The sequence below is a fragment of the Urocitellus parryii genome, chromosome 6 (genome assembly GCF_045843805.1).
Source record: "Urocitellus parryii isolate mUroPar1 chromosome 6, mUroPar1.hap1, whole genome shotgun sequence".
Lineage (NCBI taxonomy): Eukaryota > Metazoa > Chordata > Mammalia > Rodentia > Sciuridae > Urocitellus > Urocitellus parryii.
This window is the reverse complement of record NC_135536.1, coordinates 170,727,629-170,745,112: the sequence shown is the minus strand read 5'-3', so window position 1 is coordinate 170,745,112 and position 17,484 is coordinate 170,727,629. Positions and strand designations below refer to the sequence as shown.

The 17,484-nt window shown below is 38.4% G+C and overlaps 1 protein-coding gene across 2 annotated transcripts in view; it reads left to right on the top strand.

Annotated features, from left to right (window-relative positions):
• LOC113197436 (attractin) overlaps window positions 1-17,484 on the top strand; it is a 155,394-nt gene that overhangs the window by 75,596 nt on the left and 62,314 nt on the right. For both annotated transcript variants that reach the window (XM_077799381.1, XM_077799382.1), the window contains exons 12-15: window positions 10,144-10,364; window positions 12,292-12,413; window positions 13,535-13,673; window positions 15,203-15,393. In XM_077799381.1, coding sequence (XP_077655507.1) covers window positions 10,144-10,364; window positions 12,292-12,413; window positions 13,535-13,673; window positions 15,203-15,393 — 673 coding nt within the window. The remainder of the gene's footprint in view (window positions 1-10,143; window positions 10,365-12,291; window positions 12,414-13,534; window positions 13,674-15,202; window positions 15,394-17,484) is intronic.

The window sequence follows — 17,484 nt, the reverse complement described above, 5'->3', positions numbered from 1 at the left end:
GTCAGTTAAGTCTAGGTTATTGATTGTGGTATTGAGTTCTATAGTTTCTTTTTTTTTTTTTTTTTTTAAAGAGAGAGTGAGAGAGAGAGAGAATTTTTAATATTTATTTTTTAGTTCTCGGCGGACACAACATCTTTGTTGGTATGTGGTGCTGAGGATCGAACCCGGGTTGCACGCATGCCAGGCGAGCGTGCTACCGCTTGAGCCACATCCCCAGCCCTATAGTTTCTTTATTCAACTTTTGTTTGGAGGATCTGTCCAATGGTGAGAGAGGTGTGTTGAAGTCACCCATAATTATTGTGTTGTGGTCTATTTGATTCTTGAACTTGAGGAGAATTTGTTTTATGAATGTCGCGGCACCATTATTTGGTGCATATATATTGATAATTGTTATATCTTGTTGGTGAATGGTTCCTTTTAACAGTATATAATGTCCTTCCTTATCCCTTTTGATTAACTTAGTCTTGAAGTCGATTTTATTCAATATGAGGATGGCCACCCCTGCTTGCTTTTGAGGACCGTGAGCATGGTATATTTTTTCCCATTCTTTCGCCTTCCTCCTGTGTATGTCTTTTCCAATCAGATGTGTCTCCTGGAGGCAGCATATTGTTGGATTTGTTTTTTTTAATCCATGATACCAGCCTATGTTGCTTTATTGGAGAGTTTAAGCCATTAACATTCAGAGTTACTATTGATATATGGTTTGTACTTCCAGCCATGTTTGATTATTTATGCTTTTTTAAAAAAAATTTAGTTTGTTTCTCCATGATTATCTTTACCCTCGCCCTCTGTCTTTACTGAGGCACTTCCCACTGATGGTTTTTGTTATTGTTTTTCATTTCTTCCTCGTGTAGTGTTTTGCTCAAAATGCTTTGCAATGCTGGTTTTCTGGCTGCAAATTCTTTTAACTTTTGTTTATCATGAAAGATTTTTATTTCGTTTTCATACCTGAAGCTTAATTTTGCTGGATACAGAATTCTTGGTTGGCATCCATTGTCTTTCAGTGTTTGAAATACATTGTTCCATGACCTTCTTGCTTTCAGCGTCTGTGATGAAAAAATCCGTTAACCTTATTGGTTTACCCCTGAATGTAATCTGCCTCCTTTCTCTTGTAGCTTTTAATATTTTCTCTTTGTTCTCTATATTGGATATCTTCATAACAATGTGTCTTGGCGTTGGTCTACTGTGATTTTGTGTGCTCGGTGTCCTGTATGCATCTTCAATTTGTATATCTGTTTCCTTTTTTATTACTGGAAAGTTTTCTGTAATTATTTCATTCAGCAGGTTACTCATTCCCTTGGTTTGAATCTCTGTACCTTCTTCTATCCCGATGACTCGTAAGCTTGGTTTTTTTATGTTATCCCATAACTCTTGGATGTTTTTCTCGTGATTTTTTACCAGCCTTTCTGAGTTGGCTAGAGTCTTTTCAAGATGATATATTTTGTCTTCAGTATCTGACGTTCTGGCTTCTACTTGCTCCACTCTGTTAGTGGTACTCTCAATTGAGTTTTTAATTTGGTTTATCGTTTCCTTCATTTCTAGAATTATTGTTTGATTATTTTTTATAATCTCTATCTCCTGATAAAGATGCTTAACTTCTTCTTTTATCTGTTTATGTAATTCATTCTCAATGTGTTCTTTCGCTGCTTGAATTTGCTGTCTCGTATCCTCTTTAAGGTTCTATTCCATCTGTCTATGGTGTTCCTTGAGTTATTTATATGACCATTTTTCTGATGACTCTAGGTCCTCCTGAATATTTAGGCTGTCCTGCATTGTTTGTACTCCTTTTCTTCCTTGCTTTTTCAAACTGCTCATGTTACTTCTTGTTCTGTTTGACTGCTGAGTTACTGTTTACTCCTAGAAATTTATTTGATGCTTGGGAGGAAAGGTATTAGAAGGGAAGGGAAGAAGTCACTGTAGCCGCAGGTTTCAATGAAGTTATCTCCTCCCCCGCAGTCTGGTGACGTCAGTTCTCTGCCATGGTGGTATCTCTTGCAAGTGGTGACAGTTCGTTTCCCTTTGCCGGGTGACCAATGCAACGGGTGGGTCCTTACTGTCTCTCCCAAGCCCCATTTCAAACCTGTGGCCACTACCTATGAAGGCTCGGTTGGCATTTACCTCCGTAGGATCAGAAGGGCTGACCAGTTGTTTCAGCCGGATGGATTAGTGCTGAGTCACAGCTGTTTGTCTGCGGGAAGCAGTCTAACGGGAGCTTGAATTCAGCCCATCCGGGCTCAGTGTGTGTTCTGAGAGGCCCAGACTGTTCGCCCCAGATCCACGTCAGCTCAGCATTGCCTAGTGATCCTCCTCCACCCTCCACCTCCAGAACCATGACCTGCTGTGGCTGCTCCGGGGCCTGTGGCTCCAGCTGTGGGGGCTGTGGCTCCAGCTGCTGCAAGCCCGTGTGCTGCTGCAAGCCCGTGTGCTGCTGTGTGCCAGCCTGTTCCTGCTCCAGCTCTATAATGGTTACAATAGTTTGTGTTTCCATCAGTAATATACAAGAGTTCCCAATTTTCCATATCCTTGCCAAAATTTTCTCTTTTTAAAAATGACTATTTTAGCAGGTATGAGGTGATATCTTATTTATTTATTTATTTATTTATTGGTGCTGGGGATTTAACCCAGGATCTTGTGCATGCAAGGCAAGCACTCTACCAACTGAGCTATATCTCCAGCCCTCGTATTGTATTTTAAACTTGCATTTCCCTGGTCATTAATGATGTTGAACTTTTTTCATGAATCTGTTGGTCATTTGTATGTCTTCTTTTGAAAAATGTCTGTTCAAGTCCTTTGCCCATTTTTAAATTAGAATATTTTTTCTTAGCTTTTGAGTTCTTTGAATTCCTTATATGTTTTGGATATGAACCCCTTATCAGATGTGTTATTTAAACAGAAATATTTTCTCCCATTACATAGCTTGTGTCATCAATCAATTGGTTGCTTTCCTTCTCTGTGTAGAAGCTTCTTAGTTTGATGTGACCTCATTTGCCTATTTTTGCTTTTGTTACCTGTGGTTTTAGTGTCACATAAAAAAAAAGTTCTTGCCTAGGCCATTTTCATGGAGCTTTCACCCTGTTTTCTTCCAGTGGGTTTTTTAAAGTTGTAGATGGACATAGTAACTTTATTTTATGTATGTATTTTCATGTAGTGCTGAGGATTGAACCCAGTGTTTCAACACGTGCTAGGCACTGAGCCACAACTCCAGTCCTTCTTCTAGTAGGTTTTGTTGTTGTTGTTGTTGTTGTTTTGGTACCAGGGATTGAACTCATGGGCCCTTGACCACTGAGCCACATCCTCAGCTCTATTATGTATTTTAATTAAGAGACAAGGTCTCACTGAGTTGCTTAGCACCACTTTTACTGAGTCTGGCTTTGAACTCACGATCCTCCTACCTCAGCCTCCTGAGCTGCTGGAATTACAGGAGTGTGCCACCAGCTCTTTTATTAGTTTCATGATTTTTAAAATACATTTTAAAAGACTTCAAGTCTTTTAATGCATTTTGAGTTGATTTTTTGCATGAGTATAATTTCATTCTTTTGCTTGTGGATATCTGATCTTTAGTTGAATTCTATTATGGTGGTCAGAGAACACATTTAGTTTTCTATTTTGATAAATATTTATTGGGATTTTTTTATGATCTAGTATATTATCTGTCTTGGAGAATGTTCCATGGGAGATTGCATATGTTGGTTTTATTGGGTGGAGTGTTGTTTAGTTAAGAGGTCAAGTTGGTTAACCATGTTGCTCAAGTGCTATGTCCTCCAATATTGAGAGTAGAATATTGAAGTCTCCAACAATTATTGTTCTTGTAGTATTTCTTATAAGGCAGGTCTGCTAACAAGTCTTTTAGTGTTTATCTGATGATATTTTTATTTTAGCTCCATTTTTGGAGGATAGTTTTGTCAGAGCATTGTTGCTTTCTATACTTTCCCTATGTCTTCCTTTGCCTTCTAAGCTCCATTGTCTTTTTTTAAAAAAATATTCTTTTAGTTGTTGATAGACCTTTATTTTAATCATTTATTTATATATGGTGCTGAGAATCGAACTCAGAGCCTCACACATGTGAGGCAAGCACTCTACCACTGAGCCACAATTCCAGCCCTTCCATTGTTTCTTAACTGATAATCTTAAGGCATTCTCTTATCTGATGAATTGTTTTACTTTTGTTGTCTTCACATTGTCTCTTAGTTTTGAGCTTTCAGTTTATGATGTGTTGAGATATGGGTCTTTTTGTGTTTGTCTTACTTGGAAGGAATTGAACTTTATGGATGTATGGACTAATCTTTTTCAAATTTGGAAATTTTTCAAACATTATTTCTTTAAGTGTATGTATTTTTTTCCTTACTCTTCCTTGTAGAATTCTGTTATGTAGATATTGGTATGTTTGAAAGAATTCCACAGGTCCCCGTGGCTTTGTTAACTTTTTTTTAGTATTTTATTCCTTTCTTTACTTCAGATTATATCATTAAATTAATCTATCTTTTTTCTTTTATGTGGTGCTGAAGACGGAACCCAGGGCTTTGTGCATGTTAGTTTGTGCATGCTAGGCAATTGATCTACTACCACAAGCTGCATCCCCAGCCCTAGTGATGTTTATTTTTAATATATTTATTTTATTTTTACGTGGTGTTGAGGGTCGAACCCAGCGCCTCGCGCATGCCAGGCGAGTGCACTACCACTTGAGCCACATCCCCAGCCTCCTAGTAATGTATTTTTAAGATTGCTATTTTTTTCCTCTACCAGCTCAAATCTGTTGTTGAGTAACTGTAGTGAATTTTTGTTTTACATAATTGTATTTTCAATTCCAAGATTTCCATTTCTTCTTCTCCTTCTCCATACTGGTGATTGAACTCAGGGGCACTCAATTACTGTGCCACTCCCCAGCCCTATTTTGTATTTTATTTAGAGACAGGGTCTCACTGAGTTGCTTAGCACCTCGCTATTGCTGAGGTTGTCTTCAAATTCATGATTCTCCTGTTTCAGAGCCACTGGGATTATAGGCATGTGCCACTGTGCCCAGCTCCATTTATTTAATTTTTTAAAAAAATATTTTTTAGTTGTAAATAGATATGATACCTTATTTAAAAAAATTTAAATTGTAGATGGACACAGTACCTTTATTTTATATATTAATTTTTATGTGGTGCTGAGGATTGAACCCCATGCCTCCCACATGCAAGGCAAGTGCTCTGCTGCTAAACTACAACCCCAGCCCTCTATTTATTCTTTTTTTAAAAATATTTTTTTAGTTGTCAATAGAGCTTTATTTTATTTATTGATATGTGGTGCTGAGAATCAAACCCAGAGCCTCACACATGCTAGGCAAGCGCTCTGCCACTGAGCCACAATCCCAACTCCTTCATTTATTCTTTATAATTTTAATTTATGTCTCTTTATTGGTATTCTCTATCTGTTGAGCCATTAATGTCATACTTTCATTTAATTTTTTTAGACATAGTTTTTAAGTTCCTTAAAAATATATAATAGCTACTTTGAAATCTTCTCTCCTGAGACAAACATGTGGAACCCCACAGAGGTAGTTTTTGTTGACTTATGTTTCTTCTGTATGGGTCACAGGTTTTAATTTTTTTGCATATTTTGTTGAAAACTAAATATCTTAAAACAATAAATGATAAGAAAACTGATCAGATTGTGATTTTTGTCACCATCATCACTGACAACTGTTGCTGTTTATATAAGGTACTGTGTGTTCTGTTCTGTCTCCCCACACAGGGTGCCACTGCTGATTTCTCTCATTAGTCGTTTTTTCTTGTTTTTAATTTAAAGTCCAACTTCCTCTGGAGTGCCCCAGATCAGCTTAGTATTCAGCCAATGATTTCCCAATGGTTTTGCTAAAATGCTTAAATGCTTTCAGCTAATAAGACTCCAATGTTCAAAGTTCTGGAAGTTTATAAGTTTACCCTGGTATTTACTATATGGCTGGTGCTGCCTTTTTCATTATTTTCTGCAAGTTCTTGAAGCCTTGTGTAGACACGTACTACTGGAGATGTGAAATTTTATTAAAGCACCCTGAAGGAGAATTGGGCTTGATTTAAAACTCTTAAAACCTTGATTCTGGCCAGGTGCACTGGTGTACTCCTATAATCCTAGCTACTCTGGAGGCTTAGGCAGAAGAATTACAAAATCAAGCCCAACCTGGGCAACATAGAACCCTATCTTGAAAAAATAAAAAAGCCCTTGACCCTTGACTTCAGGAGGACTTTCACTTTTGGAGCTTCTCCCACTGAAAGAACACTAATCTGTGTAAAGCAAGAACTGGAAAGATAATGAGGAAACATTGGACAGAAACTAAGAGATGAATCAAGTTCAAGGAGGGCTTCAGCCTGAGATTTTGCCCATCCAGCTGGGGCAGCAGAGAGCTGGAGCTGAATTTTGGGCTGATTTCCAGACTGAAGGATCAGGGGCCAGAGGTATTTTTATTCGTAATAGATGCTAAATGGTTATTTCTGAGTGAATAAGAAAATGGATAGCATGATTTGGGCCTTGTTCTTTTTAGAGACAGATAATATAAATAATCATATTAAGTTTTTAGGCTAAAAACAAAATTAAACTGAAGAGATCATATGCAGGAAAGAACGGGCCCATTTGTAATATTAGTCAGTATTAGAAATGTAATGTTATCCTTGAAATGGAAGAGATTTAAGCAAAATTCTTTTTTCCTAAAAGGATATTAAAACTTTTTATTGTGAAAATTTGAAAGATATAAAGAAGTAGAGATAATAGCATAATTAAGCCCCATGTGCCCCTTACTCTACATTAGCAGTCATCAATCTGTGACCATCCTGAACCTGTCCATCTTACTTAGAAGCAATTTTCTAGCACAATAGGATTTCACATGTAAATATTTTAGATTACAGTTGGTTTTCATTATTCACAGTAGTTATGTTCTGCACACAATGAATTAGTGAATATTGACTCTCTGCTCGTACAGGACATTAGGTTTCTGCGAGCCTTCTCAGCACATTTTCCTAAACTAGTCAATATATTAACCCTGTTCAGTGTGTGTTTCTCTTTAAACACAATATATTGCCGATTCTTACCATTGAGCTTGCCGTCAACAGCACTTTGACTCATGTCTAAACAAAATTTATCTAACACACATATTTCCTCCACAAAGGCACATCACGGCTTAAAACAGGAGACAGCACTTAAGCACTGCACTAGGGGTTGTAAACAATGAAATCACTAGCATAAAGTAAAGCACAAAAACTCAAGAAGGGGGCACTAAAACCATGAAAGGTACACTTGTTACAGTATGAGAGCTGAGACAAGAAGTCAGAGCACTCCTTTGAGCTGAGCTGGGAATATGTATGTTTCACCATTCAAATGTTTCACCATTCTGCCTGCACATGCCTGCAAGTGACCATAAACTGCTGCAAAGTATTGATTTTGGAGTTAGAAATAAATTTTAGCACATAGGTAAATTCACAAATACAGAATCTGCAAATAATGAGAATTGACTATTTTTCATTAAAGACTCTTAAAATGTATAAGTACTGCTGAGATTGGAGGTGCATGCATGTAATCCCAGGGTCTGTGGAGGTTGAGACAGGAGGATTGCAAGTTTGTGTTTAACCTCAGTGGCTTTAGCAAGGCCCTAAGCAACTTAGACCCTCTTTCAACATAAGTAATAGAAAAGACTTGGGTTATAGCTCAGTGGTAAAGCATCTGGGTTTTGCTCTCTAGTACTCCTTCCCAGAAAAAAAGAAGAAAAAACCCTAACCAAAACAAAACAAACAAACAAATTAAAAAAAACCCCAAACAAACAAAAAAACCTTACAACTAGTATACTTAAAAATTATAACACTTAAAAATTAATAGTTCTTTAACATAATCAGCGTTCATTTCATATTCAAGGTTCTAAATTGTCTTATAATTCTTTTAAAATTTAGCTTGTTGAAATGAGAATCCAACTTAAATCACTAAATTAAAACCATTAAAACATGTTCTTTTTCTTAATTACAGGCTCCTTGCCTGTCATGTTTCCATTTATTTGCTAGACACTGTGTTGTATATCCTGTAGAGTTTCTTATAGTCCAGATTTTGATTGTTGTATCCCCATGTTGGTATCTCTCCTGACCTTCCTGCAAATTAATGCAGTCAGATTCACTTTAGGATTACAACAAGATTACTTCATAAGGTTGATTATTTTCCTTTATTTGAAAATTTCAAAGTAATAGACTGATTTCTTAGCATTGTCCAAAGATGACAGGTGGGTTCATGGGCATGTGTTATTGAATTTAAGGATTTAAAAATATTTGGTGTGTTGTACCAAGTCCTTTATAGTTCTTATTCTTATTAAATTTCAAACACTTTCCATCTGTAGCCAGGGAGCATCCCTTCATGGTAGCTCTTGAATCTTTCTGACACTACATAGTCTTTCTCATACTGAAAATATTGTCCACATTCATTGTGAACATTTACTGACCCAGACACACATTGGGTTTTTCTCTAAAAAGTTCTGATGTGGACCAGCAGGGGAATGAATGTTTTTAATTACCACAGTTAAGTCATAGTCCTAATTATTACTATTGTGTTGGTCATTTAAGAAGACCAGTTAAAGAAAAACTGTGTTTCTGTGTGTGAGCTCTTCCTTCTCTCAATAGATAAACTGCTACACACTTTACATACTTTTTTAAAAAAAGTTTTTTATTAGTTGCTCAAAACATTACAATGATCTTGACATATTATACATTTGATTCAAATGGGGTACATACTTTTTTCTGCATGGGTTCCTCCCCGCATAACAGTTGGAGATAATGCCATAGCAGTATACAGGAATCTTCCTCATTTCTTTTTACATCTGTGTAGTATTTCATCATGTTGATGCATCAGAGTTTAATACATTCCAAATAGATTTTGGAGTGTTGAAATCTTTTTCCTATTTTTTTTAAATGATGTAGTTAATTACCTCACATGTATTTTTGCTATTGAATCTGTGTGATAGACTTCTAGAATGTGATTTCAGATTCAGAAGGTTGATGTGTAGTTTTATTAGAAATTGCTAAATTACCTGTCTGTGGGCTTGTGCTATTTTATAAACCCAGCAGTGTGTGAGTGTGCCTGTTGCCCCATAGCTTCATCTTTCCATGTTTTGCTCAAGTTTTGAGGTCTTTTTCTTTGCTACTGTGATAGGTGAAAAATGTTACATAAGTGTGGGGTTTATTTTATTTTTTTTTGTAGCAGGGATTGAACCAAGAGATGCTTGACCACTAAGTGACATCACCAACCTCCCCACCCCCGGCCCTTTTCTTTTGATTTTGAGATAGGCTCTCACTAAGTTTCTTAGGGCCTCGATAAGTTACTCAGGCTGGCCTTGAACTTATGACCATTATGCCTCAGCCTCCTCTGGATCTGCTGAGATCACAGGTGTGTGACATCATGCCCAGCTTATGAGCATTAATTTGTTTTTCTCTTTTAAGCATCTTTTCATATGCTTAAAGACATATGCATGGTTTAAGTCCTCTCTATATAAAATTGTTTTTCTACCTTCTGCATTTTTAAGTCATATGGAGGTTTTTCCTACTTTTAGGTTATGGAAAAGATTGCCTATTCTTTCTTCTAGAACTTATGTGATTTCTTCTTTTGGATGATTCTTTGATCCATTTGGAATTTATTCTAGTACATAGAGTGAGAAAGGGATTTAGTTTAACCTTTTTTTCATATGTTTAGTTATCTTGATACCATTTACTGAAAAGACCCACTAATTTAAGATTAATTTAATTACTCACTAATTTAATATTAATTTAAATATTTAAAAAAATTTTTAGTTGTAGATGGATACAATATCTTTATTTTTATTTATTTATGTGGTGCTGAGGATTCAACCCAGGGCCTCATGCCTGAGAGGCAAGTGCTCTACCACTGAGCCACAACCCCAGCCCAAGATGTCACTTTTGCATGTACAAATTTCATGGGTGATTTTTGGAACTATTCTTGATGAGCAAAGGTCAGGATTAAAGGGTGGAATTTGGGAGGGAAGGGAATTATAATTTTAGAGACCTTGAAGTAATTTCTTAGAGGACTTTGTTATGTAAGATTTGTCTGAATGTTGTCTACAAAGTATATCATGTATTTGTAAATAATTTTTCAGCAAATTTATTATCTCCCTTTTTTCTCTAGCACCATGTATGTGTTTGGTGGTTTCAACAGTCTCCTCCTCAGTGACATCCTGGTATTCACCTCGGAACAATGTGAAGCGCATCACAGTGAAGCTGCTTGTGTGGCAGCAGGACCTGGTGTCCGCTGTGTGTGGGACACAGGGTCGTCTCAATGCATCTCCTGGGAGTTGGCAACTGAAGAACAAGCAGAAAAGTTAAAATCAGAATGTTTTTCCAAAAGAAGTATGTTATTCTCTTCTCAGAATTTAATTAGAAATCTCATTTGATCAGTTATTCAGAAACAGTATATGTATACTTCTTATATTCACCTTATTATCCATACTAGTTTAGTAATAACTTGTGCAAAGCCTTTCTCGGACTTTGAGAATTAGTTTGTAAATATCTTTACAACAGATGAGAACAGGTTGTGTGGCTCCTTGAAGCTGTCTGTGAATGATAGGGACAAAATCTTCTTGGCATGCCATATGCTTTGTCCACCGGCTCCACGACCTGGCTACAGTTGGTCCAAGGCAGTGCTATCCAATGGAACTTGTTTTGATACTGGAAATATTGCATATGTGCCCTGTTCTAGTCTGGTAGCTACTTAGCCACATGGGAATATCAGACACTGGAAAGGTGGTTAGTGTGCCTGAGGAACTGAATTTTTAACATCCTGGTTACCATATTGGATTTGGAGGTCTGACATTAAGGATGAGATTAGGAAGGCCAACCTAGAAAAGCCTATTGTAGATAGAGGAGTTGCCATCCTCACAACTGTTTTCTAGCTCTTCTAGTTGGATACAGCAGTGAGAACAAGACAGAGAGTTGCTGAGGATGAACAATGATTCCCACTTCTAGAAGTTCCCCTCATGTTTTCTAAGCTATTTTCTTTACCCTTCCTATTTAGCTTCTTGTCCTTTTGCTCTGACATAGCACAGAACAGCTGAGTGCAGAGTGTACCTGTAATCCCAGTGGCTTGGGAGGCTGAGGCAAGAGGATCGTGAGTTCAAAGTCAGCCTCAGCAACTTAGAAGGCAGGAACATAAATCCTTAGTTAGAACACCCAGGCAACCAAATTCATTGATGGAGAACAGAATTACCAGAACACTGTGGGATTAGTCATTCTCTCCTGAAAAGGATAAAATCAGTGAAAGTTATTTTTAATCAAATTTTTAAAAGTTCAAATTAAGTGTGCAAATCTACATGGAAAATAATGTTGAATTATCTTAGATGATTCAGTATGAGCCCATTTCCTGTCATCTCATGTGCAGTATCAACTCCCTGTTTCACTCCACTCTGTGCAGAGGTGGTCGTAATCCTTTGATGATGACAAGAGAAGGAAGAGCAACCTAAGGGGTATACTGCTGGGGCCTTTAAGAAGGTGGGCCATGGACCCTCCCATTTACTCTTTTTTTTTAAAGTATTTTTTTAGTTGTAGATGGACACAACACCTTTATTTATTTACTTATTTATATTTTTTATGTGGTGCTGAGGATCAAACCCAGTGCCTCACACATGCTAGGCAAGTTCTCTACCACTGAGCCACCACCCCAATGCCCCTCCATTTACACTTTCTGGATTTCACCATGTGTGGTGTCTAAGAGGTGGTTCAGCAGATGAGGCAGCATGGTGGTGCAGCTTCTCTTTTCTGGGGTCAACAGGAAGTGCACCAGATCTGCAGTCACCCCAGGGTTCTGCAGCTTGCATTGTGGAAATCAATGCAGCATGACTCAGTTTACACTTCCCTTGGGGTCCAGGCACTGCCTGCTGTCTGTGCTCAAAATGAACTTTGGTGTTGTAACTGGGAGGAATGGATTGGTCTCCTTTGTAACTTTCTTTGGCTCCTGGGCAGTTTCTGGTGTTTATTCTATTGCTACTTGGTTTTTTCTTGGGGAAAAAAAATATTCAAAGACTCAGTTCTATTATATGTTAGACTTGTTAAATTAACTTATCTTTGCTCTTCATTTCTTTTTTTTTTTTTAAATGAAAATACTGTTTCTTCTCAGATATTTTCTAGGGCTTTTTTAACCTGAACATAACAATATATTTTACTTTCAGTTTTACTGTTCATTTTACTTCCCAGCCATTGTTAGGATTTTCTTTTTTTAACCCATCTCAGATTGTGCTTAATAGAAACTGTCACAGTTGACGAGTGTTTCTTCTCTTCTTAGCCCTTGACCATGACAGATGTGACCAGCACACGGATTGTTACAGCTGCACGGCCAACACCAATGACTGCCACTGGTGCAATGACCATTGTGTCCCTATGAACCACAGCTGCACAGAAGGCCAGGTCAGGGTCCAATTGTTAAGGATTTCAGGGGATAAAAATATCGTAATTGGGTTTAGGTGTAGGTTGAGTGTATGGCCGTAAATAGTGGTCCAAATTTTTTTTAAATGGGATATAGACTTGGATTTTATTATAGTTCAAGTTTTCTTTTTGGAAGGGATGCTGTATACATTTGGTTCAACATTCTCAGTTGCCACGGGCCTTGTTTGTGGTGAGGTAGTTCTAGTGCCTGAGGACAATTTTCCCTGGGCATGGTTGTGGCTAAGTACTAGATCTTTGGTCTGAGGCTTGTAACAGCAAGCTCACTCCACCCTTGTGAGATTGTTGGAGAAAGTTGGGATTTGAAGCAGGTGTGTAGTGTTCTCTAGTAGACCGAGCAAATGATAGACTTTGCCACAATCTCCTTGTCTTTTGTTATATCTTGGATCAGCATAAATTCAGTGTTCTTCATTCCCCCCCCCTTTTTTTTTTACTGAAAAAGTATTTCTTCAGAGTGTCTCTTTCTAGGGCTTCAAAATCACATATGATTTTGAATATTTAGATTATTATTTTTTTTTAAAGAGAGAGTGAGAGAGGAGAGAGAGAGAGAGAGAGAGAGAGAGAGAGAAAGAGAATTTTTTAATATTTATTTTTTAGTTCTCGGCGGACACAACATCTTTGTTGGTATGTGGTGCTGAGGATCGAACCCGGGCCGCACGCATGCCAGGCGAGCGCGCTACCGCTTGAGCCACATCCCCAGCCCGAATATTTAGATTATAATAAGGACTTATTAAATAAGATTAAGATGACCAAGCTTTTAGAGTTTATGTAAAAGACCTTTTTTTTTGTCACTTTATAAAATGTCAGTTTACAAAATAGACTGTTCCATATTTCCATTTTACTGCTGAGAAGGTTGAGGCATGCTGTTTAAAAGAGTAGACTGCTTTCTTGCCAGGTAAACGCATGTCTATGAACAGAACATTTTACTACAGTGTTTCCGATGCACTGAAATTTCATTAGCATCTTATTTATCTCTATTTATTTGCTTTCTTGGTTAGATATTATTGTGTTTAGTGTCCTATTGGTCTTCAGCATGAGTTATCTCTATGGATATAAAACAAAAGCTTTTGTCCACTGTGTTCTAGATCTCCATTTCAAGGTATGAGAATTGTCCCAAGGATAACCCCATGTACTACTGTAACAAGAAGACCAGCTGTAGGAGTTGTGCCCTGGACCAGAACTGCCAGTGGGAGCCTCGGAATCAGGAGTGTATTGCTCTGCCTGGTAAGCCTTGCTAGGCACCTGGAGTATGGATCCAGATCCCTTAATCTTTTGCAACCTGGGTTGAACTTAATTGGGGGGAGGACCTTATTCTATGTATCTGTCACATTTATTTGTTGTTTATTTAACTAAAATCCAATTTGTAAGTATGTACTCCTCTATTCTTTGAAATAAGTCAAACATTATCTGCTCCTCTGGAGAATGAAATGATTCTGGGTTCATGTCAGTGAACCTGCTCCTTCCCTTGACATCTACCTGGCTGTGATAACTGAGACTAGAAGTCTGTAGTCTCAGCTGCCAGACTTCTGGGCACTGTATGGAAGAGTGTTACTGAACATGGGGATTTGGTTGTTGGCACCTCTTGAGGGGCTTCTCTGAGCAGAGGGAGAGGAAGATTTCTGTGTTAGCAGCAACTCTGAGGTGACTGCCAGTCCTGAGTACCTGGTTTATGGCATCCTAAGGTTTAAGGTGATGACTTTGGGGTGGCCAGCCGACTGATCCCCTGATGTATTTGCTCCAACTGGATGTCCAGGAAGGGGGAGTTCTGTGGCACTATGCAACATCTGAGGCATGAGCAGGCCACTTGAGTAGAACCAGGGCCCTTTTGAATGTTCTTTGGAGTAATGCAGTACATCTTTCAGAATGGGCTTCTTGTTCATTGTTCTGAGTGTCAGACATTCATGAATAGCAAAACCCCTGGGATCTTGCCAAAAGGCATGTTCTTGTATAGGCCTGGGGTGGGGTCCTAGAGTCTTCATTTTAACTTGTTCATTCCATGCTTCAAGGAGCAAGTCTGTGTGCTCTCAAATGATCTCTTTCCTGTGGTACCTCCCAATGATCTCAGTGGCTGTTTCTGCTAATGAACATTGTTCATGGTGTCTCCAGGGTACTTTGGTTCTGATGGTGTTGCTATTTCATTCACTGTTGAACCGGGAGTGTCCCCAGCTTCTATGCAGAATCTTAATGTGGGTTCAGCCTGATCACAAGGAACTGATTACAAAACTTGCCTTGTGTGGACTTTGGACTTTTCCTAAGATCTTACCCTCCTCATTTTTTGGTATGATTTGTGTGCTTGGGTATAACTTGTACCTGAAAGTAAGGAAAAGTGCAGCATTTGAAGACTTTAGATTTATTCATTCCCAACTCATTTCCATGTTTACAGTTCTGTACTCCACCTTTCCATTGTTATATTCATCTGTCTGCTCTCCACATAGGAGTTAGTCTTATTTCTAATTATTCTTCTAAAAGCTCTGCCATCAATCTAGCATTTACACTAAATGGATTTTCCTCCAAGTGACTGGAGAGTTGACTTCAGAATATACTTCATGAGACCCAGTAGATAGGACTGACAAACTTATCTCTTGCATTCTGTGTCTGGAAGTGAAAAATGTGTCACTTGCCCTTGCCACATTCTTAATGAAGCACCTAGAATTCAATCTCAAGGATCATTTAGGTGTTCAGGAACTTGAACTAGGAATACAGTAGTTTTATGTAATTTCTAAAGCTGTTTTTTCTCTCCCCCTTTGTTAAAGAAAATATCTGTGGCGTTGGCTGGCATTTGGTTGGAAACTCGTGTTTGAAAATTACTACTGCCAAGGAGAATTATGACAATGCTAAACTGTACTGTAGGAACCACAATGCCTTCTTGGCTTCCCTTACAACCCAGAAGAAAGTGGAATTTGTCCTTAAGCAGCTGCAAATAATGCAGCCATCACAAAGCATGGTGAGTGAATCCTCAGAACCTAAGTGTCTCTTACCCACCTTTCTGCTGAGGGCATGACCACAGCTGGTGCATGGAAGGCTGTGGGTGACGGATGTGCTGGGAAGAGGAGGAATGCCAGGATGCGTGGCGTAGTAGATATGGCGCTACACTGTCAGTCTCTTCCTTTTTTTGTTGTTTTAATATTTTTTTTAGTTGTAGACAGACACAATACCTTTATTTTATTTATTTATGTATTTTTATATGGTGCTGAGGATCAAACCTGTGCCTCACACATGCTAGGCAAACGCTCTATCAAGTGAGCTATAACCCCAGCTGAAGTCTTGTCCTTAAATGCCTTTAACCTTGAAACCTTTTTAATACTTCATACATTTTCTTAGTCATATTTATTATAACATGAAAAATAATATATGAGATGTATAGTAATGTGTGTATTTGTGCACATACTCTGGTGACATCACTGGATGATCCCTGCTTGTTTTACCTCTATAGTTTCTGCTGTGGTAGGGAGTGAGGGGTCACAGCTAATTAGGCATCATATTTAGACATTATTTCCTTTAGATTTAAGGTATTATTCAGAACATGTCACTACCACCAAGAAATATACATCTGTTTGGGTCTCTCTAGACCTGGCAGCCCAACAAGAGAGGGCATCTTCTTTTGAAGGGTTTCTGAGATCAGCAAGGCTCACGTTCTGTTCCTGTCCATCCAAGCTATTGGATGATTGGATGACTTTTAGTTGTTGTTCCACAATCACATTTTGCCCTTTTTAGTCCAAAGTGCAGGCCCTGTGATTATACCTTCACTTAAGCAGATATTCAGAGAACAAAGCTCTCTCAGTTGGGTAGACTGTGGTAGGGAGAAGTGTGGGGGTGATATTCTTTTGTTAAGCAGTGAGGAACTCAGGGCACCACTTCACTGGGTGAAACTGGCTTTATCTAATGTGAATAAAGTATGGAATGTGGCCTGGGTCCTGGCTCTGTGTATCACATAAAAGGGCATTCTGAGATAGGGAGGGAAGAGGTGCCTGTGTTTACTCTCTCTCAGTACTTTTTTTCCAGTGAAACTTTGTTATGGTGTGGACTCTCAGATATTGGCAGCCCATGCTTAATATGCCTACCTCAGGGACCACATTTGGTATGTTATGATAGCTTTTTCTAATTTTATAATCTCCATCAGAGATTGTCTGTGTTGGTTCTGTTCTTCTCTTCCCCAGATGTTGGCCTCTCCTAGCATTCTGTCCTTGGCTGTCAGCCAGCCTTACCTATCTATGGTCATTCACTCCCTCAAGAAATGGGAGGCTCACAACTTTGCCCATAGTGCTGGTTCTCTACTGGTGACTCTTAAGTCCACCTCTGTGTGAGACAATTGGTGTAGAAAGTTCCCAGCTGGGCACAGATGTACCTCAGTTCCCTTTCCTCTCTTCTTCAGGTGTTACAGCCCTACCAGGTTCTGGGTGGTCTAGTCTGCTATGATAGCTTTAATTAAACAGAACCCCACACTCTTGAGATAAGACAAACAGATGAGACAACTAAAGTGTAATGTGTTCCCCATAGGTTTATCTCCAGATGTGGCCCAGTCTGTAGATCCCATATATGAAAAAGCAAGATAGGGTAGAGGCTGTGTGGTAGAGCTGGGAGGAGATAATCCTGAAGGTGGGAAGGAGTGAAGTGGAAAGGGAAGAAGGACGGGCTCCCTGTATGTTGGTACCCTCTCATACAAGGTGTAGAGGTTGAGGAAATGGCTCACTGAGCGAGCTGCGGGTTAGTTTGTTTGGCTGGGGCAGGTTGGATGGGAGGAAGATGCTATAGCTGGGCTTCAAGAAGGGCCCATAGTCAAATCAGAGATACCTTGTCTACAATGCTAATGGCTCTGCATTTTATCAGGAAAGCAAAAAGACATTATTAAAAGACTTGTAAAATATATTAGTTATAATTTTGTTTGTTTTTAAAGGAAAATTAGAAAATACTAATAAAAGAATGTAAGAAAACAAATATCATTTGTTAATACCACTAAAAACTCTTAGAATTTATTTGTTTCAGGTCTTTTACTAGGCATGCATATTTTTCCTTCTCAAAAGTGAAAATACATTGT